Here is a 23,208-nt window from a genome sequence, read left to right as displayed (position 1 = left end):
TAAGAGCTCATTATCCTTGGTAAGGGGACATACTGCTTTCATGTACAGGCTATATTTGATGCACTGCAGTATGAACTCTTCCATTACTATATGCTCAACTGTATTGGAATCCTGCCTGCTCCCATGATTCAGACACAGAGTATGTATGTGTGGGCTGGAGGTGTCTAGGAGGTGGAGTGCGATACCACTTATTAGCCACTGTTTCACATGATTTAAAATAAACCACAAGATCTGCTACAGTAGGGTAGTGGAGGAAGTTTTATTTGGAAACATTGTATAACTGCAAAACCCAACACTGGGTGCACGACTGATGCTGGAGCATAAATTTTACTACTGGAAACATGGGAGTGTTGGACATTTGCTGTATAAGTAAAAACAATTCTCACACTCCAATACCAGGACACAACAGCAATCTTTAGCATCAAGTTACATCCAAGAAATTCTCTGCACTTACAATTAACCCCACAGTGTAATAATCTACCTATATATGATTAATATATATAGCATGGGAAATTGAAAATTCTTGCTCCATAATGCATGAACATGTCAAGTCTTTTATAAATAAACATCCAGTGAAGAGAAAAAAAATTACATTTCTAGTTCCTATTTATACATACTCTAATGGCAAATGGGTGGAAAGTTGAACATAGGTCATGCCAAGCCCTGAAGCAGGCTTGGGACAGCCCATCCAGTTTAATATTGAATTACACACAGGACAGACAACTCACTAACATACATTGCGCATTTACAAGAGATCCACTACCAAATTAAGACAACTGTACACATTGTGGAGACCATTTTCATTCTGGAGCTTTTGTTTTAAATGTGATTTTGTTTGTTTAATTCTTTACATCATACTCTGTGGTGTTTACTTTGTGGAAAGGATCAGGGCAACAATGAGGCCATAGAGACCCAAGACTTCAGCGAAGATCAAGATCAGGATCATTCCCACGAATAACCTGGGCTGCTGTGCTGTCCCCCGTACGCCTGCATCACCCACAATGCCAATGGCAAAGCCAGCAGCCAGACCACTGAGGCCCACACTCAAGCCAGCACCCAGTTGAAGGAAGCTCCTGCAGATCAAGGATGAGACAATTAGTGGTGAATGACAGATCTCAAGTTCAAGGGCTGGGTCAAAAAGGTAACTGCCATTTTTCTGTAGAAACAGCACTTCCATCACCACTTTTGAAGGGGGAAACCACATCCTCCTAAAGGGACAGATATTCCCTCACAATCTCAGCAGGGAACTTCCCAACTGTACACCTAGCTTTATCTCCCACTACACATGTGGGTGTAGTCTTGGAAGAAGACTGATATTGAACAGAGTTGGGAATCTCATGTTCTCAGGTGTCTGCATTTGCAGACCCTGACAGGACATCAAGCCCATATACTATCTGGAAGCATGCTTCTGAAAGAGCATTAGTAATTTAGTCGGAAGCAATTCCAAATACGGGCAGCACATGAAGCTATGTAAGAATCAAACAGTTCATTAAACATTCGAGACTCTGGCAACTATAGCTTTGCATAGGTTTTCTAGGCAGTTAATCATTAATGTGTACAGTAAGGAGTCATTCTGGTATTAAGTTCTATTCCAATAGATGAATGAAGTGAGCTGTAGCTCACGAAAGCTTATGCTCAAATAAATTGGTTAGTCTCTAAGGTGCCACAAGTACTCCTTTTCTTTTTGCGAATACAGACTAACACGGCTGTTACTTCTATTGGATTCATAGTGTGCTGCAGAGCTACAACTTTTGCTCCAAGTTGTTCTAATTCCATTTGTCTGGACACCTGGAGTGCCAGCTTCCTCCCAAGAATAAAGGTAGAGCATAATTTCACTTTCTACTGCTGATGGACAGCATTGCACAGTAACTCCTGCATTGTGATGTAGTCCTATTTCTAGGATCGAGGGGTTTAACAGTATCACACTGGACAGTTGAGGAGTGCCAGTCCCTCATTAACTTGCATAGAGATTGTTTAAGCACTCTTAGTTTTGGAAAAAAATTCCAAATCTGTTAGGGCAGAAGAGTTGCTACTTGAAAGGGAGTTGACAATAAGGACTGCCTTAATTTCAGTATCTGAAGATCCTTCTGCTTCTGTTACCTAGTTAGGATTAAGACAGATTTTAGTGGTCCTAAATAGGACCGACTTTTTAGGAAGTTACAGAATTACAGGTGTTACTGCCATATTAGGGTAGTTTCAGCCTGTCTCAGGAAGCACGGAAGGGATTGGATTTCAGACTGCTCCAGGTGCAAAAAGGCAACTGTTGAGAGATTAGCATAGCTAAAGGATTAATTTACCATCATGCTGGCATGCTCTGAAATAAGCAGTAAGTTGAATTATTCACAAACACCTCCCTGGTAACTCTGGTGCACACCAAAGCTCACAAATTGTGTATTTGACCAGCCTAATTAAGTTAGCACACCTTGTAAGGGGTATGGATTTTAAATAGTCTGTGTTTAATCAGGAGCTGTACCATAAACAGGGACTGTTTGTAAAGTTCTTCTCACTGGCTGATGACCCCTTTCTTGAACTGCTTATGGGCCATAGTGGGACAACTTTAAATGCCAGTTTACAGTAATATATGGAGAGAAACAGAATGGCAAGGTTAGACAACCATGTATTGAAGCTCTCCATTTTGCGTGATGCACTGAGTTCCTAATAGGACAGGCGAAAGTGGATCGGAACTTTGGACCAGATTGTTACAGGATTACAAGCTATTCTATAGCTATAAAATGCTCTAAGTACTTTACTGCCCTTATCACCACTGATTCCAAGTACTCCATAATAAGAGGCTTCTCTGCAGTAGTGTTTAAGTGCTATCTAGTCATTTGACAAGGGTCAAGAGTTTCAGGTTAACACTCCCAACACTGCTATTGACAGGTGTAGCAAAAACTTACTTGAATAGTGTGATGCCAGGTGCAAGGGAGTTGGCAATGAGGACTGCCACTACCAGGCCATAGATAGCTATAATACCAGCCATGACAACAGGGATGATTGACTTCATGATCAGTTCAGGCCTCATGACAGACATGGCTGCAATACCTGTGCCACTCTTTGCTGTTCCATAAGCAGCTCCCAAGGCTGGAAAAGAGGAAAACAATGTTAATGGTATCCCTACAATACCATATGCACTTATGAGAGCATAGTTTTCTAGGCTATTGTACCCTATTAAGTTAGCATAGGGCTTTGCTAGTAGGTAGGTAAACTGGCACCAGCTTCAGCAAATATTTCCCTGATCTCTCATTTGGTGGGGGAATGCTGAAGTAGGAATGACTTGCCCAAAGTAACATTAAGATTAAACTTCTTCCAAGTTGAGCCTGTTCCACCCATCACACACTGTAGCCAGGCTAGGAGGCTAGTTAGCCTGATGTCCCAAGAATGTGCTATGTTACCTGGAAACTGCTATTTCCTACATTTAAGATGGTCTAGTTACAGGGCACTGGCACAAAACATGGGCATCATTGGTGTTCTGTTCCCTTTGATTTACTGTTAATCTAGCACCTCTAGAATTAGGACATCACCATGCCCAGGTCTGAATCCGAATGTCTCCTCCACAATGCATTTAGTCAGGCTACCAGCTTTCAGCCCAAGCAATGACAGTGAAGTAAGTCTCCCAGCAACTACAATTGAGCCGATGTTGAATTACCAAGCAGCAGTAGAGTCACTGTATGGTCATTGAAACCTGATGGTTAAACAGGTTTGGATGAGGTTTCAGTAGAAGGGCATTAGGAAGCAGTTACAGGGTGGTACACATCTATCAACATTAGATAAGTGTGTCTAGGAAGGCATTTAAGATTAATGCCAGAGGCATACAAAATAAGTATCCGGTGTAGCTTTACAGCTTGAAAACTCTGTAGACACCCTTCCTCTTCAGGATTTTGGACTACCAGATCATATTTCTCCTTTACAGAGGAATAGTCTTCAGGTTTTCCACAGTGCATACAACTGAAGAATCCAACTCACACTGAATCTAGCTGCAGGAAAGTTAACTTAGCTAATTCATATTAGACTATTGCACTCCATTTTAAAACTTGCCCAAGTATGATGATCTGGCTCTCCGCTAAGGGGAAGCCTACTGCAGGTCAGGGTATTATCTGCATTGCCCCATAGACAGGTGTTCAGAGAACGCCACTACAAGTGTTTACACAGGCTGTGCCAACTGAAGCACAGTTCTGCTTAGAAGTAAAGATTTTTATGGTTTCCTCTTGAAGTGTGGAACTGTTATAGAGCAAATGTCTGCAACAGGAGCTTATTTGTACAGAGGCTTGTAGGAATCCCATGCTGTTTACAAATCAGAAGAACCAGCTGTTGTCTAGTAACTGTTCACTATTTAAATTCCCTGATTCAGGTTGCCTTACATCTCTTCCTTGTCAGGTGCTGACAGCTGTTGGTTCTTTTACTGCTGTTCTGTTAAGTGCGAATAGTTATTCAAAAAGATAACTCACAGGGTAATAAGATGCAAATGCGGGACATTGTCCTGGTATTCACTTAGTGCCTTGCTAAGTCCATGATTCTGGGTTAGGCCTCCCCACACGCCAGCCACCTTTCAATGGTTTCTTTTGTTGACTCTGACAAACCAACCTAGGAGCTTCTCAGGACATTGTGATCTCAGTACTACAGAGTTCTGAATAAAGGACTTCAAATAAAGCACTTTTCTACGTTTAGAGAGCTGGTACTTTAGTGAAATTCTTCAGGCTTCAGTGTAGAGGCAGATTTAGGCAACAGCTATGCTTTAGAAAGTGGTTCAATACTTCCAGAAGGCCAATGACTTGTTACGTCTTTGTCATTAGAAGCAAGTTCTACTCTATTTTTTATAATATAATTTCTTACAAGTTACAGAAAGGTCAACTGAAGCCTTGGGCTGAATTTATCATGGTAAGTTGAGGTATACATGTTGACAAAGGAGTGGTCTTGTTAAAGAACTAGTTTGGAAGAGTCCATGTAGTCTACAGTAATTTGGTTCATACCACCTTTTACAGTCTAAGGCATAACCTATAACTTTAAACAAACAATGCCAAGTTTAATTATGTAACATCCAAAAGGAATTGGCCCCCAACAGTCTCAACTGACTAAGTTTGTGCCTTCTACCAGCAAACTCAGGAAGATACTATAGTCCATAAGGGCTGGATACCAAGCTGAAGTCTGGTTAGGAAAACACCAGGCAACTAGATATTATGAACTTGTTCAGCTTTTGCTTCCAAATTCCCCATCACTGCATTTGATGTTCCTGTTTAGCAAGCATCTATACTCCTAGAAGTGCTACCTCTAGATAGCTGTTCTAGGCAGGCTATAAGATGAACTTGGACTCAATGCCCAGCAAGACTCAAAGATTTAGATACGGTCCTAAAAAAAAAAGCATGCTCTAGGAATTTTGGGGAAGTTCTATGGCCTGCATTGTAAAGCTTGGGATCATTATGATCCTATAGCAGAGGTGGGCAAACTATGGCCTGTGGGCCACATCCGGCCCACAGGACTGTCCTGCTTAGCCCCTGAGCTCCTGGCACAGGAGGCTAGCCCCGGCCGTCCCTGCTCCCCTGCAGCCACACCACTGTGCAGGGAGTACTCTGGGCAGCAGGGCTGTGTGCTCATGCAGGGCAGTGTGTCTGGCTCCGGCGTGGCTCCCAGACATGCTGCTCTGAGTGGCATGGTAAGGGGGGTTGGATAGGGGTGGGGTCCCAGTCAGGGGATGGTGAGTGGGGACCAGGCTGTTTGGGGAGGCACAGCCTTCCCTACCTGGCCCTCCATACACAGTTTCACCCCAATGTGGCCCTTGAGCCAAAAAGTTTGCCCACCCCTATCCTATAGTCTAACTGGCCTTTGAATCTATGATTGTTGGTCCCTGACAGACCCAGACAGCTTCCACTTCTTGCATAAAATACAAATGTTAAGAAGTCAGCAATATTGTAGCCATTTTACTTATCACAGACCTCAGACATGTAAATTCTGACCTTCCCCCACCGAGGCATAGTTGTAATAGGTTTTTGCTTCAGACTTCAAATCATAGTTACACCACTAGATTTCTAGTTGGCTTAGGATACAATCTGAGAGCCTTAAAAATGAGGGCATTTCTAGAACCATGCTGTGTTATGATTTTAGGATACATTCTGCCCACAATGAAAATACTTTCGCCTAGCTATTTTGCAGGAAAACAGAAGGAAGAGAAGCACTGACAGGGAGTCAAAGGTTTCTGTAGTTTCAACCTGCTAACAAGATCAGTTTCCCACATGCCATATTCTTGTAATCACAGAAGCACTAAAGAATCCTCTCGTGATTATTTAAGCATGCTATTGTTTGAAGTTGTGCTTTTGGAAAGCATGTTTTAGTTATATGGACATGAACTAGTCAGTTTCTTGCTCCTGTAGTTATTAGGTGGAGATAAGGGGTTTAGATTTAGTCAGCCCTTAGTTGGTAGTAGGAAAATTCTACACTGGTAGGATGTAGTAAGCTACAAATATTTAGTTTAGTGTATTCAAAACTGGATTTTGATTTTGGCAAGCCTCAGGAGATGGCACAACTTTCTGCTGAGACTGAGAACATAAGAACAATGGTACTGGGTCAGACCAATAGTCCAGCTAGCCCCAGTATTGGACAGTGGCCAGTGCCAGGTGCTTCAGAGAGAATGAACAGAACAAGGCAGTTATCAAGTGATCCATCCCCTAGTCTTAGCTTCTGGACACCAGAGGTTGAGACATGTAGAGCGTAGGGTTGTGTCCCTGAGCATCTTGGCTAATAGCCACTGATGGACACATCCTCCATAGACTTAGGATTATAAAAAAAGCCTAGTTACATTTTTTGCCTTCACAACATCCCCTGGCAATGAGCTCCACAAGTTGACTGTGCATTGGTTGAAGTACTTCCTTACATTTGTTTTAAGCCTCCTGTTTATTAACCTCATTGGGTGACCTGATTTTTGTATCATGTGAAAGGGTAAATGTTTCCCTGATTTGTTTTCTACACACCATTTGAGATTATAGATATCATTCCCCCCTTAATCAATTTTCTAAGGAGAACAGTTCTAGTCTTTTTAATCTCTCCTTGTACAAAAGACTTCTATACCTCTAATCATTTGTTGCTCTTCTCTGCACCTTTTGCAATTCTAATATATCTTGAGATTTGAGCATGCCATTCTGGTTGCCCTATTCAGTGTGGGTGTACTGTGGATTTATATAGTAGCATAATGATCGTCTAATCTATCCCTTTCCTAGTGGTTCCTAGGATTGTAGTAGCTGTCAAAGCTAACATTGAGCAGATGTATCACCTGCAAGCTTTGTTTACCCCCTTAAGATCACTGTTTAATCTTATCCAGATCTATGAATACGTTGAAAAGTACAGGTCCCAGTACAGCTCCTTGGGCAACCCTCTTTTGCTCTTCATTGTGAAAATGGACCATTTATTCCTACCCTTTGTTTCCTGTCTCTTAACCAGTTACTGAGCTATGAGCCCTTCCTTCTTATTCCATGACAGCTTACTTTGTCATAAATCCTTTGACAAGATCCCCATCAAACATTCTTAAGCAATCTAAGTACTATATCAACTGGATCAAAGCTTGCTGAGATCCTCAAAGAATTCCAATAGATTGAGGCATGATTTCCTTTCACAAAAGTCATGTTGACTCTCCAACATGTGTTCATATATGTCTGATAATTCTGTTTCTTACTAGAGTTTCAACTAGTCTCCCTGGTACTAAAGTTAGACTTACTAGTCTAATCGCCAGGCTTGCCTCTGGAGCCTTTTTAAACACAAAAACACAGCAATATATTAGCTATCCCCCAGTCATCTGGTACAGAAGCTGGTTTAAGTGATAGGTCACATACCCCAGTTAGTAATTCTGCAGTTTCATATTTGAGTTCCTTCAGAACTCTTGGGGGAATTCCACCCGGTCCTAACACCCCTTTATATGGGATGGCAGAAAAGGAATACAAAAGTTGTGCAGATATGCTCACCTGACTGGCAAGCTAGACTTCCCACTGAGTTTCTCAGACATTGTGTGGCTTAAGAATGTGCTGATCTTGTAAGAGTCCAATTATGTTTTCTGCAATGCAGTGCACAATTCCAGCAGGAAGTACAGCTTATTCTGGAAAGGAGAAGTCTGGCAGCTCTTAGCTGATTTGTGATCAAAGTTTACTTTGTCTCACTTTTTTACAATTTCAGTATCATGTCAGAGTGATCCACCTTTCTGTATGCTGAAAGAATCTGTATGCAAGAGAAACATCCTGGACAGCTTCCAAGTCACTCCGCTTCAGCTCAACTGATTCAGAAACAACTAGGACAATTAATTTTTTGGGGGAGGCCAACAAGTGCTTGGACTGCAAGCCAGGGTCAAAGTCTGTCTAACCAGTCAAGTCTTTGAACAATTCTGGAGTGGGTCAAAGCTAATCCAGAATACAGAACACAAGTGACCAGATTTAGTATGTAAACCAGACCCACCACAAGATACTGCCAGTGGTAATACATTACAGAAGTAAAACTGTACCTGCCACTGCATTAAAGCATAGGCTTGCAAGGAGGACACAAGTTGCCCAAATATCACTCAGTGTACAGCAGCTGTTTCAGGGGGGATTAGATCATTGATTTACAACTGCTTAAAAGTGCTTTTTGCAGGCAGACTGACCACCAGGCCTTCACTGGGACAGATTAATGAAATTTGGGGCCCTAGACCTACCAAGAGTCAACTGGTAGCAAAGATATTTTAGAGGTGAGATGCACAGGCACTGACTTTCCAATGTGCTGGAGGGTGCGTGACCCCTGGCTCTACCCCAGGCTCTGCCCACACTTCTTCCCGCCCCCTCCACGTCCCTGCTCCACCCCCCGAGCCTCCTGCATGCTACAAAACAGCTGATCATGGCAGGCAGGCAGGCAGGCGTGGAGCCAGAGGGGGAGGTGCTGATCTGTGGGGCCTGCCAGTGGGTGCACAGCACCCATCATTTTTTCCCTGTGGGTGCTCCAGCCCCAGAGCACCCATGGAGTCTGTGCCTATGGCGAGATGCAATATTGAAGTTTTTCCCCTCCTACCCATTTGAGATGGAATAACTTCTACCTACACTAGGTATTTCACTGCTTGGTCTGGAGGTAAGAGCTATTAGAGAGAAAGTCTGTATTTTAAAATAATCAGATAACTGTTTCCTGCAGCTGTTTGCAACCCCAGAGAGTTTTGAACCTAGAAGTGAAAGTAATTACTGTAAACTGTACCTTGTCTGACAGGCACATGACTAGGATTAGGGTTAGAGGAATGGTCAGTTTTCTAGTTCCTTTTTCTACACCTTCCTCCTCCAGTCTTCCCAGGAGATTAAAGTATGAACTCTTCCTGAAACCAAAAGGAGTTCCTCCTATTGCTGTATGGTAAGTGCACAAAATAGGGGAAGCAAGAATTATATAAAAAGTTATAAAGACAGAAAAATCTTTCAAACAGTGTTAAGTAGAAGATAACATTTGGCGGGGGGGAAGGAAAGCAGTGTTTAATCAGTCTGGCCTGGAGAGACTTTTTGCATCTTCTGCAGGAAAGCAGTACTGTAGCTTCTGGGAGGGAGGAAGAATTCACAGTGGACAGCCAAATATGCCTTTCTGGTCCTACAAGTCTGAGGATCTATTTAGAACATTGCCAAACTGATCAAATATGGAAATGTTTTTCTCCTGGAAGCTAGTTTTGCAAAACAACTTTGTCAACTGCTTAGTTCAGTTCTCATAGCTAACTCATCAGTTGCTGCAGACTTTTTACAGGGCTAAGACTTCAGGGAAGGGTTGGGCAAAACCAGGGTTCTAAAGCAGAACAAGGTAAGTAAAGCCACACTGCATTATCCACAATGTGGACACTGGTCAGAGGAATACTGAGAAGTAGAAAGATGCTGGGTAAAGATTAGAGATGCTCAAAATCTAGGGCCCTAGGCATAGCCATGAAGTCATGCAAATCTCAATTTTAGCTTTCATTTAATAGCCTTCCAATCTTTGCAGCGAGACTTAATTGATGCAGCAGTGTTTGCGGAGGTCTGCAGATTGATGGAGATGATAGCACTGAAGGAGTGGGGGAGACTAGTACTTTCTTTCCATTGAGATGGATGGGAATCTCTGTCCCTGCCATCCTGGCAGGACTGTGTGGCAGCTAGAGTGCAGAAGGTCCAGCCCACCTCAACACCCTAGCTCTAGAGGAGGTATTTGGGACACCCCTGCTGCTACCCCCACTTCTGGTGAGGGATGCTCTGTTGCCATCTTTGCTGCTCCTGATGAAAAGTGGTCCCATACTACTGTCCTCGCATCTTTGGAAGGATCCTCTGCCACTCCAAATGGGCATGGCTATCCCATGAGACAGCCTTACCCTATCTCTGCACCATGCTGTAGCAGGCCTAGGGCCAGATTGCCTTAATGATGAATATGCAAAAAGGCTATTCTTGAGTTTGATATTAGAAATTCAGGTCCTGGCTACATTGGAAGATGATTTCACAAATTCAAGTCAACAACTTGGAATGATTCCAGCAATTGGGGGTGGGGTGGAGGAGGAAGGTATTTTTAGTCCAACTTTACAACTTCAGTGACTAGTTAAGAAAAGAAAGCTTCTCAAACTTCTGGTCCATTGCCACTTAAGATCACACAAACATCCCTCTATCTTCAACACCAGGGAAAGTTGCACTTAGATCTTTTTCAGTCTGTTTAAGCCCTTGATGTGTAACAAGGGCTGATAGTAAGGTTTCTTTGCAAGAAACCTTACGTCTGAATCCATATTTTAAGCCAGGACTTTCCTGGCTTAGTTTTACAGACAAGATTAATCCAATATTTAAAAATGATTTCAAGTAATAGCCACAGTGAGATCCCTTAATCACTAGTGCTGTATACTTTTGGGTGGATGAGATATTCAGCTAGGTAGTCAGCTGAGGATCATAGACTGCAGATGGCCACTCTGACTTGAGCAAGTATTCACAGCAAGACCATACTGAAAGCATAAGCAGTATGAAGTGGAATGATCATCTCTGCATTAAGGTTGTACAAACAACCTTAACTAGTTTAAGTTTGAATTGCAGAACTTTGCAGTTCTGTTAAACTATCAGAAGACATTTGATTCTTCACCAACTGCGCAAGTTAGGTCACTATAATGTTAGTTGCATCCTGTGTTAATGCCACATGAAGTTTGAATCTAGCCTGAGACTTGAGTCTTTTCACCTGTTCTGCTGAAGACTTCAGTGAATTTATACAGGTAGCCTCTATTGATCTGTGGAAGAGGTTCAATTTTGTAGTGTGAGAAGTAGTCAGTACAGACCACCTGGAAGCATAAGAGACTGAACACCCTGAAGTTCAGCAAGGATGCTCAGACTGAAGATAAAGAGCCAGACCAGCCATCCCAAACACATTCTACTCACTTGTTCAATTAAGCAACCATTTTGAGAGCTTTAGGTAAAAATATTTAAAGAGACTTAACTTTCAAGATTTCAGGACTCTGACCCCAAAATGCTCCAAGTTTGAGGTGAATTGAAGAGCAGTTCCATGGCAGGCAGCCATTGAGAAGTTTTATATTAAATGATCTTATTTAAAAGCTGAAGTCCAGGTTAATGGGTAAATAGGCTACAAACGCTGCAGAGCTATAGTAGCAATGCCATCATTCTCAAAGCTGCAGTTTCTCTTTTCAGTCAGGCTTAGTGACTACTCTCCTGGACAGAATATGGATGCAAGTTGAATTGCTAGTGTATAAACATGTGATCAGACTTGGCTACATTAATATCTAATTACGATACTACACAGTTTACTTCTGCCCACCACTAGTCATCAAGTCTCAAGTTCCTCATTTACTCAGACTAGAAGAAATCCTCATTTCTTTACACATTCTAAAGAAATCTTGAGTGTTTGCAAGAGCAGTGCTAATTAAGATTTCCTCCAAAATAGCTTGTTGGAAGGCAAGTGCATGCTTATGTTCTTTGATGAAGGGTTTTCATCAGGACTCTGGAATGAAAGCTACATATGGAACTCAACTGAGGCAAACTTGGATTACAGTTTACATATTGAGACTTAGAGGGAAGGGATCCCACTTCAGATTTGGGTTGTTTTACATCATAAGTGGGTCTAGGAAAGGATTTGGCAGCCAAATGCCTGAATGCTTAGGACAGTATGTAGTCTGCCTGTAAGTATGTAAGTCTTACAAGTGAAGACAAGGTAAATCAGATCACTGCATTTACTTAAAAAAAGTTTCTCAAATATAGTATGAGTACAACATACTAGTTCTCCCTTAAAGTACTGAGGAAGAAGCAGCCATGTTATTTCTAACTAACTAAGGCTACATTTTAGTCACAGGTATTTTTAGTAAAAGTCATGGACAGGTCACGGGCAGTAAACAAAAATTCATGGCCCCATATCAGTCTAACTTTTACGAAAAACATCTGTGACTTGGGGGCTGCCTGGGGGCCCTGTGGGTGCTGGCAGCAGTGCATAGCCTAGGGTCCCCGCTGGTGCTGGGGGCGGTTGGTGGGGCTGGCAGGCTCCCTACCTGGCCCTGTGCTGCACCCATCCCTCCCCCCCCAGCAGCAGAGTTTGGGTGTGGGAGGGGGAGAGGCAGTCTCTGGCGGTGCTTATCTGAGGGGCTCCCCAGAAGTGGTGACATCCCCCTCACTCAGCTCCTAGGCAGAGGTGTGGCCAGGCAGCTCTGTGCAATAGACTACCTCTGCCCGCAGGCACTGCCCCTGCAGCTCCCCTTGGCTGCAGTTTTTGGCCAATGGGAGCTGTGGGGCAGTGCCCCAGACAAAGGCAGTGTGCTGAGCAGCCTGGCCATGCCTCCACCCAGCAGCTGAGTGAGGGGGATGTCATTGTTGCTGCTTCCAGGGAGTTCCCCAGGTAAGCGTCACCCAGAGCCTGCCTCATCCCATCCTGTAACCCAATCTTCTGACCCCTCCTACACCCAAACTCTGCTGCTAGCCGGGGGGGAGGGAGGTGGCACACGAGGGGGCCCAAGACTGCCCCAGCAGTGGCCAGTGCAGAAGTCAGAGTCATGGAATCTGTGACATGAGTTAGAAGTAAGGCTGCAAGTTTGTCACTGAAGTCACAGTGAGCACTCAGTTTGTTTAAAGGCAGTCAAAGACTATCAGGTCAAGCATGATGTGTGAGCAATAGCATGGGAGAGGTCCTCACTTACCACCCACTAAGCAAACCTCCACCCTCATACATTCCTCTATTCAGTATTTCATCTGCTATTTCTAAGATGTTTGTTCTTAGGATAAAGTTACTGGGGTCTTTACTATGCAGCTATCCTGTAGATACTTCTCCCCATCTGTGATTTAAGCAAGCATGTGCCAGATACAGTCCTACAGAAAAGTGCTTGGGCATATCCTTGCCTTGTTCTGGCTGTTGCCATTATCCTCTGCACTAAATGGAGTGGATAATGAACAAGACAGCAGCAGTTCTGTTCCAAAGCCAGGACATAAGCTAGTGTTGTAAGCCACAATGCCAAGTTGTTCTCTGACTGACTTCAGTAAGTGCTAAAGCAAGACTAGTTGTGATCTTGCAGGATGTCAGGAATATGGCTAATTGCCAGGGATCAAGTAGGTTTAATATTTTTGATTACACATTCTAGTCACATTCCCTGGCACTGAATTAGACAAAGGGCCCTAAGATTTTGAAGCATACTTTGCCAGTTCAAGAGATTTAGAGCAGCAGACAAGTCATCTTGGGTCTGCATTTAGAGTGCTTAAGTAATGTTTGGTAATAAGGGTTTGTACTATGCTATGCACATGGAACTCTTTCCAGCAACTGCGTATGTATAGCTGAGTTATCCTAATGACAGTTCTGCCAACAAAGGATGTGCTCCTGGAGGATTTTACAAGCTTCTGTACAGAAGTATTTCAGGAGATACCAGGCAGGTGCCCAATAGTTCTTTACTCTCAGAGAGCTGCACCATTCTTAGATATGCTAAATATTAGGTAGGCAGCCCTATTCTATAGTAAGGATATTTACCTTATAAACAAATAGGTTTGTAAGTAACAAAGTATTAAGCAACATGATCAAGTCAAGAACAGTCATGCCAAGCCACCCTGATTTCCTTCAACAGGGTACTAGAAGGCAGTGGATAGGGAAGCTGTAGATGCGATACCGATTTTATTAAAGCTTCCACAGTCCCTCATGATAGTCTCAATGTAACTAGGGAAGTATAGTCTAGAAAGACAAAGTTACTATAGGGAAGTTGCAAAACCATACTCAAATGATAGCAAACTATTGATATATAACAGGGGGGTATACCAAGTGCAGTCCTGCAGAGGTCTGTCTTGGATCCACTATATTCAATATTGTCATTAATGACTTGGATAATGGAGTGGAGAGCATGCTTATAAAAATCTGAAGAGGACACTGAGCTTGGAGAGGTTATCATCACTTTGGGGAATAAAATTAGAATTCAAATGACCTTGACAAGTCAGAGAATCAGACTGAAATCAACAAGATGAAATTCAATAAAAGCAAGTGGCAAAGAAAAAAATAAATGCACAAATACAAAATGGGGGATAACTGGGTAGCATGAAATACTGCAGAACCAGATCTGGGGTTTATGGTGGACTCACTCAACTTGTGATCAATAATGTGATGCACTTGTGTAAGAGGCTATATCATTCTAGGATTTATTAACCAGAGTGGCATATTAAGACATGGAAAGTAACTGTCCTGTTCTACTGACCACTACAAAGGCCTCAGCTAGAATAGTGCGTCCAGTTCCGGGTGTCCACATTTTTCTTGAAGCACGGCAAACTGGAGACATCCCAGAGAAGAACTATAAAAATTAGAGAAGATTTAGAAAAAACCCTAATCTGTGAGGGAAGCTTAAAAACTAGGTATGTTTTGTCTCAAGAAAACTGAGGGGGGGAATAATGATCAGATAAGTCTTCCAATATGTTAATTGATGTCAAAGAGGATAGTGATAAATTGTTCCCTGTGTCCACTGAAGGTAGAAGTAGTAATTAGCTTAGTCTGCAACAAGGGAGATTTTGGTTAAATACTAGGAAAAAACTTTCTAATTATAAGGATAGTTGTGGAATCCTTATCATTGGAGGTTTTTAACCAGATGGTTAGGCAAACTGTTGGGGATGCTCTAGCTTTACTTGGTCATACTTCAGTGCAGGGGACTGAACTAAATGACCTCTTGAGGTCTCTTTCAGCCCTAAATTTCTAGGATTCTATGTTGGTGGGCAATACTAAAGGTAAGTTCTAATGTGAGCCAGCAAAAATAAAAACCTAGCCAGGCAGATTCATTGAAATTTACCTATCAAGTGTGATGAAAAAATTCCAAGGCAGTCCATAGGTGCTGTGAATTGACAGTAATGAAAACCCATCAGGCAGAGAAATTCTGTAAACGGGCCCTTGTTTGATATAAGTTTTGCAGCAATGATAAAAAGGAACTAATGTGCACAAGACTAGCCATCTGCTATTTCTGAGATACTAAAGTAGTATTTCCTCCATCAGAAATCTTCTATCTGCTTGCAGTCTAGCAAAAGCACGATCCTGTTTCTAGGACAAATTCAAGAGATTAAGTGAAACTTCATATAGGATTATGGCTTTAAATGATTATCAGGGTTGAAAGTGTTTGAGACTCCTAATAACCCTTAACACAGCAACCCTCCATTGTGAAGTCTCCACTGATGAAAATGCAGAAGCAGACCACTTGGTCTTGATACCATGCCTCTATTTCCTTTTCTGATGTAAGGATGTGCTGTAGGAGTTAGAACACGGAAAGGATTATATAAAATTTGACCACTCAACAGCATCTGACATTTAGCCACCCACACATTTTACCCACTGGAAATAGCTTCCCCCCTCCATTTAAACCACAAGAAATGATTTAGGTCCGATTGCTGAGTAAGCAGTCTGAAGATATCCAAATACATGAAGGTCACAGAAGCCTGTCAGATGCTGCTAGTGGCCACCACAGTTATAGCTGACCAAAACAAGCTCTGCTAGCTATTTACTATAATCAAAAGTCAGTGTTCAAACCCAAAACAAAAATACTATATGCAATATTGTTTCCACATCAAGCCCGCCAGGACAGAACAAGCCTTGAACAGGTTTGCTAAAAGACAGAAGTCTCTGAAATACAAGCCTCAGAAGAAACAGTACACAAGACTTATTTGAGTTAGAAATGTATGACTTAGAGTTGTGTAACATATCAAGTCTACTGCATTAATTGACACCGAGCTCAGATGTTCTTTATGCAGTCTTAAAGCCACTGCCTCCCTCCCCAGAGAGAGTCGGTAGCTTCTCGCCTCTAAAATCAGTTTATTTTGAAACAATTAACACTTAGGCAAGAAGCACTGGAACATACTGTAGTGCTACACACCAGTTAAAAGTGCTACATGACATTGCAGATTTTAATGCTACATTTAAATCTTCATATTCAGTAACAGATCACATATGAACAAGATATTGCCTCATTTAGTTTACCCTGAATTGACAGCAATGTCAGCAAGACTCAGTTGATAACCCAGCAGTTCAGAAGCAAATATGGAACTAGAAAAGTCATTTTGAATTAGTGACAAATCTATTATAAGTCTGTATAAATGACTGCAGGTTTCCAGAGCCTAGTTTAGGATCGTTCCCTTAAGAGATTGGTAAACTTCTAACAGTAGTATTAATTCGTTAGCTTTAGGACTCATTCATATAAAAGCTTGGTGAGATGTAATAAAAATATTACTAGTCTTAAAAGCAAGTAATCCCTTTAATCTGTTGACAGGACTAGTTCACAGCCAGGTAGTGCCTAGTACTCTCCCTCACTTCAGCTGTATATGCTCACATCAGGAACAGGTTTCAAGACCCAGTGATTATGTAAAAGTGAACAGCTCAATGCCACAATATCATCTTCCTGCAGTAGGTATCTAACATTCAGAATACTAACATTAGGTATTAACAAGTTACTTGAAGGGTGTTGAGGCATATCTAGTGAACGGAAAAGCAATTAGAGCAGGGGTGGGCAAACTATGGCCTGGGGGCCGAATCCAGCCCCACCAGCTGTTTTATTCTAGCCCTCAAGCTCCCACTGGGGAGCAGGGGTCTGGGGCTTGCCCTCCCTCCAGTGCTTCAGCCAGGGAACAGGGTCAGAGGCTGCACATGCATGCATGTCCCCCCTCCCCTCCCACACACAGGGGGAGCTAGGGGCCTCTGCTGCTGTCTGATTGCATGTGTCAGGTTCCAAATGAGGTGTGTGCTTGACAGGTCAGTTTGTAACTGAGGTTCTACTGTACCACCGCTTGAGGGGGTGGATTTACTAGAGACACAGAACAAAGCCTTCCACCACTGAAGCACTTCAGCAGCATAGGAGCAGTTTTGAGTAGTTTTGGGGCTCAATTCCTTCCAACTCAACAGAACCACCTACTCTTCCAAAATGGGTGTCAATGGTTTAAAGAGATGTGTCACTGGGTTTTGAAATGGAGCAGAAAGCTTGACTGGGTTTGGCTACCAAGCTGTTAAGACCACCACCTTCTGTTTATTCAAATTCTGTGAAATCCTCTTCACCCCACTTCAGCTTCTTTCCCAAGGAAAGATCACATGCCCATCATTTTCCTCCTCCAGCCTTATAAGCCATCCTCTGGCAGATGAGGGTTAGACAGCCATCTAGAGCTACATTATGCAGGAGTCTGACTGTGTGCAGACTTGTTTCTCTATACCCAAGATTGCAGTACACTGGCTTGACATGACTGTCACTGCCGAGCCAGACAACAGCGTTCAAGATTTGGAGATGACCCACTGGCCTACCCTGCCCCGCAGCAGGCAACTTAAGTCTGTGCTCCAACACTTTCTCAGGAATGACTGAAGAGCAATGGCAACCATCTACATCAGTGGTCTCCAACCTTTACACCCAAGATCACTTTTTGAATTTAAGGGCAACCCAGGATCTACCCCACCCCACTCACTCCATCACTTGCTTTCCCCCACCCACACTGGGCTTGGATAGGGGGTGTGGGCTCTGGGCTGGATCTGAGGGGTTTGCAGTGTGTCAAGGGCTCTGGAGTGAGCACGGGGCAGAGATGAGGGGTGCAAGCTCTGGGAGGGAGTTTGGGTGCAGGAGGGGGCAAGGAGCTGGTTTAGGGTGCTGGCCCTGGGAGGGCAGCACTTACCTCTGGCAACTCCTGGTCGGTGGTGTAGCGTGACTGCTGTTAAGGCAGGCTCCCTGCCTAACCCGGCCCCACGCCGCTCCCAGAAGGGGCCAATGTGCCACTGCAGCCCTGGGAAGGTGGGGCAGCACATGGCTCCGCACACTGCCCCTCTCTGCAAGCACCAACCCCACAGCTCCCATTGGGCACAGTGCCCCGTTCCTGGCCAATAGGAGCTGCGGGGTCGGTGATCACAGAGAGGGGCAGTGCGCAGAGGGAGACCCCTGCTCCCATCACCTGCCCAGGGCCCCGCTGGCCACTTCCAGGAGTGGCATGGGGCCGGGGCAGGCAAGGAGCTGGTCTTAGCGGCAGCCCCACTGTGCCGCTGGAGAGTGTGATCGACTAGTTGGTGACCACTGATCTGCATCATAACACTCTACTGCAGAGGATAACATTTATGTGCAGAAGCCCATGAAAGTAGCCAACAGGGGAAACTAAAAGAAGTCTTCTCCTTAATTCAGGGGAGGTAATTATACCCATGAGCACTCAAAAAGGACACCAATGAATTAATAAGGATTTTTCTGTCTACTGCTTGCAAGTGTAGGTCTGACACATTTTGGACTACTTCATACCAAAAGTTCTCCCATCCAGCAAGGCTAATCTTCCACAAGCCTACTGGTACAGCAGAGACCTAGGTGTTTAGCATCCAGATCATGTTGTAGTGTTGGTGACCAAATAAAGAATGAGTTGCTCAGTGTACATTGTGGAAGAGCTGTAACAGATACTTAAGCATTTTTTATTGATTGAATTTAAATTCAGTTGTACAAAGTTGGGGCGTCAGAATTAAATGGCAGCACATGAAATTGAAAAGTTAAAGCTTTGGAACCATTAACAAATTATCATATGCCAAAATATACACAGTCAATATCCTTAAATTGAAGTGGTAAGTTGTCAAGCAGCATCTCACTTTGGACAAAATTCCATTGATTAAAACTTAGGCATTTGTGTACCCAGTGAAATTGATGTTGGCGGGGAGGGATAGCTCAGTGGTTTGAGCATTGGCCCACTAAACTTAGGGTTGTGAGTTCAATCCTTGAGGGGGCCATTTAGGGATCTGGGGCAAAAATTGGGGATTGGTCCTGCTTTGAGCAGGGGGTTGGACTAGATGACCTCCTGAGGTCCCTTCCAACCCTGATATTCTATGTTTATTGACATTTAACGAAAAAATTATGCTTGGAAGGATTAGGTTATCTCCCATCTACAAATGGAAGTATAGAGAGGCTTACTAGTTTCTGCTTGTGTAATGATCTTCATTTTAAAAGAGGTTAATTCAGCTGCCTACTTAAGGAATATCTACATATATTTTGAACTAAGCAAGGATGACTTGTGTCTATTGTAAGTGTCAGACACTGGAGTAAAAAAAATGGCTAGTCATAGCTGGGAAAAGTTGAAGTAGGTAATGCAATGGTTTACATACTATTTGGTCAGTGGCCTTTGCCATATTTACAGTTGTACTTAACAGAACTAAATCTGGACTTTTCAAATACAAGACAGTATTGCGCCAATGTAATCCTCTGTGTATAGAGTACAATGTGACTGGGTGATTGTACAAGCATGTGAAGGATTCGCTGCTTTGAGTTCAGTGGCTGCAGGTGACCAGTGTGGCTTTTTAGATTTTCCCATATATGAAGTGAAAGAAGGTTCCATCTAGCTTTTTATTCTACAAAATGAAGAGAGTTCCTAGAAGGTCACAGTGTGACAGATTTACTTAATGCCATGATTAACAAATCTAATTCATTAGGACTAAAGACCACATACCTCAGAAGAACTTGTTGGTTAACCAAGGTTTACATTTACACTGACATTCAGAATTTGTCAAAGTTTAGTCTGTCAAGTACTAACAGCCAAAGTTAATCCATATCCAAAAGTGATCTTTAGGTTGGATGGAATTTAGTTACTTGTTAAAGCTAACCATAGCTTCATAAGCCTGAAACAACAATTACTAGTAGTCATATGGGCATCTACAACTGACCCTGTACCCACTAACAGCTCTGGGATCACTCACTAAGTCAGAAACTCACTCAAAATGGTCCTCTTTTCTTGGTATCCAGTGGGTTAGCTCATTAGTCAGATTTACAGTAAGTAGTAAATATTTGCCCTGGTCTCCTGAATTGAGACGGCCAGCTATTGTAGATCAGCCACTTACATGCCCCCTCTTTGCAAGGCTTCCATTAGTCAGAAAGGTGGACACCTATTCAGCCATATGGAAACAGCCCCCTTCCCCATTCATAGCAGCATTGTCCTTACAACACATTTGCTAGGAAAGGCCCTCTTGGGAGAGCACCTGCACCAAGCACCCTAGCTGGCTCAGGCCATCCGCATTAGGCTCTTTGCTAAGCACAGTTCTTCCTTACCAGCCCCACACCCTCCCTGCAGTCACGTGATCAGCTGGGGGCTCCTCCACCAGCTGAGAGTCTCCCCAGTGACGTCAGCCTCAGACCCTCAGCGTCTCGCCCCGGAGGCCCCTCCCTCCGGAACCTTCCGAGCGCCCACTGTAGCCCGGATGGAGCAGCTGGGCAGGATGGCGGCAGGAGGCGGAGAAAGCGAACAGCTTCGACAAGGGGGGAGCCGCAGCAGCAAGCCACGGGAACTGCAGGCTCGGCAGGGTCCGCCCCCGCAGTAACGTCCCGAAAGCCCAGTGTACGGGCCACCCCCATACCCGGGGAGCGGCGTCCTGGCTGCCTTGCGGTGGAGCCGCTCCTGCCTCCCCCGACATCCCAAGTGTCAGCTCCCCGGTGGGCGGCGCTGCCCCTAGGCGGTCGCAGAGCGCGGCCAAGGAGCCCCAGCCTGGGGCGAGTCCCCCCTCCAGCCCCAAAGCACTGCCAAACAGCAAGCCCTCTGCCAGCACCCCCCCGTCCAGCAGCTATCACTCCCCCGGTCCCGGGAAGGCGAGTCTCCCCCACAACCCATCGCGGGGTTAACAGAGCCTGCGCCCCCGCCCGAGGGCCGGAAAGAGCCCCCCACTCGCCCCAGGTAAGGGCGCAGGCAAGCAACCATCGCCCCCGGACCGCCGAGGGCTCGGGAAGGAGCCGAGTGTCTCACCACTGAAGACCATGGCGGCGGAGGCGCCCATCACTGCGAAGAAGGAGGCGTACTCGGGAGCGCTGCCCTCGGACATGGCTGGGCGGTGCTGGGCCGCGGTCGGTACTTGCGCGCTGCGGGGAGCGGACTGTCTCCTTCTGCCTCGGGGCTCCGGCTCCTCCTGAGGCAGTGCTCAGCGACAAAACGGCGGAGACCGCGCTGGGACGGGGTCGGGGCGCAAGCCGATCTACGGGGGGGCAGCAGTGGCAGCGCGGGCGCTCGGCTGGGTCCTTACTGATGTGCGCTGTCTGCGGACGCTGCGCTCTAAATACCCAACCTCCGCAGGACAAAATGGCGGTCGCCGACAGGTCACATGACCCGCCAGCCGGAGTTCCCTCCTTCCCCCGCCGCTCGGGGGTCGGACCACTCACAGCCAGGTGGGTTTCACGCCTCACTCATGAACATTCAAACGCCATTCCCCAGCCTACAACACCGTCAAGAACATCATCCCCCGTTACAAACCAAACAGGGTTCCATCTGTCCGTCTCCAAGCGGCGTGAGGGGGGATCTGAATATCATCCTGCCCTTCTTCCATGCGCAGATGGTTTAGTCCACTCCCTACTTCGCTTCCTCCCGGCGCATCGGCCACAGCTGAGCGTGATTCAGCGAACATTAGCATATGGGGCGCGTCCAGCACAGCAAGCACCGCCTCTCTCCGAGCTGTGAGGAGATAAGGCCTGCATGAGTGGCCTGCGGAGCGGGGGCGTTTTTCTTGGGGTTCAGAGAGCGGGGTGAGGGTAATGATCTTCGTAAACCGAGGAAGTGCAGCGCACGGGGCAATTGCCTAGCCCAGCGCCCAGGATTCCCAGGTCTTGGGGACCCAGCCATCCACAGCACGGTGGGTGCCTTGCTGTTGGTGTGCACCCAACCCACTCCAGAGCCCTCCTGGACAGCAGGATGCTCCAGAGGCCTGGGGGTGGGGACTAGAGATGCTGGGCTGATGAGCGTGTAGAAAAGTGGAGTAAACACTGTTATTATTACATGCATAGGTGACAGTCTGCTGGGCACCTTATAGTTGTAAGACCAGCCAGACAGGGTCAGACCAAGTGGCCCATCTAGCCCAGTATCCTGTCTACCGATAGTGGCCAATGCCAGGTGCCCCAGAGGGAATGAACAGAACAGGTAATCATCAAGTGATCCATCCCTTGTCACCCATTCCAAGCTTCTGGCAAACAAGCTGGGGACTGCCCATCCTGGCTAATAGCCGTTGATGGACCTATCCTCCAGTAATTTATCTTGTTCTTTTTTGAATCCTGTTATAGTCTTGGCCTTCACAACATCCTCTGGCAAAGAGTTCCACAGGTTGATGCTGCACTGTATGAAAAAATACTTCCTTTTGTTTGTTTTAAAATTGCTGCCTATTAATTTAATTTGGTGACCCCTAGTTCTTCTGTTATGAGAAGGAGTAAATAACACTTCCTTATTTACTTTCTCCATATCAGTCATGATTTTATAGACCTCTATCATAACCCCCCTTAGTTGTCTCTTTTCCAAGCTGAAAAGTCCCAGTCTTCATGGGCAGTGGGTCGCATAGGCTGGGGGAGGCTCTGTCTCCTCAAACAGCCAGGCGTGGCCCCACCCCCTGCCATGACTGCTCCCCGTGTGTGGCTCTGGTCCTCCAGCTCCAGATCCCATTGCTCCGGCAAGGGCTGGGGAGGTTGGGGCCGTGTACCACGCACCTTCCTGGTGCTCCAGGGCTGGGGCCATGCACCACCTGTGCTCCAGGGCTGGGAAGGCTGGGGCCATGTGCCACCCTCCCTCCTGCGTTCCAGGACTGTGGGGGTTGGGCTGCATACCTTCCCGGTGTTGGGGAGGCTGGGGCCGTGAACTGCCTGCCTTCTTGATGCTGGAGAGTCTGGGGCTGCGCGCTGCCTGCCCTCCTGTGCTCCAGGCTGGGGCCACGTGCTGCCTGCCCTCCTGGCGCTCTTTTGAGGCTGGGGGGCTAGCTGCGGGGCTAGGCCGGTGGCTGCCGGGGGGGCGGAAGGGGCGTAACCTCAGGCAGAAGGGGCAGGGCTGGGGTTAGCCTCCC

At 45.3% G+C, this 23,208-nt stretch overlaps 1 protein-coding gene across 1 annotated transcript; it reads right to left on the bottom strand.

Moving 5' to 3' along the window:
- Window positions 1-201: 201 nt before the first annotated feature.
- ATP6V0C (ATPase H+ transporting V0 subunit c) lies at window positions 202-21,533 on the bottom strand. The gene is made up of 3 exons (XM_074965749.1): window positions 21,141-21,533; window positions 2,898-3,081; window positions 202-1,073 (listed from the first exon to the last, which is right to left on the bottom strand). The coding sequence occupies exons 1-3, from the start codon at window positions 21,214-21,216 to the stop codon at window positions 869-871; spliced, it is 465 nt and encodes a 154-aa protein (XP_074821850.1). The 5' UTR covers window positions 21,217-21,533; the 3' UTR covers window positions 202-868.
- Between the last annotated feature and the right edge of the window lie 1,675 nt (window positions 21,534-23,208).

The sequence above is a fragment of the Natator depressus genome, chromosome 10 (assembly GCF_965152275.1).
Source record: "Natator depressus isolate rNatDep1 chromosome 10, rNatDep2.hap1, whole genome shotgun sequence".
In the NCBI taxonomy this organism is placed as follows: domain Eukaryota; kingdom Metazoa; phylum Chordata; order Testudines; family Cheloniidae; genus Natator; species Natator depressus.
The sequence above is the reverse complement of the archived record's forward strand: the minus strand, read 5'-3'. Positions and strand labels throughout refer to the sequence as shown.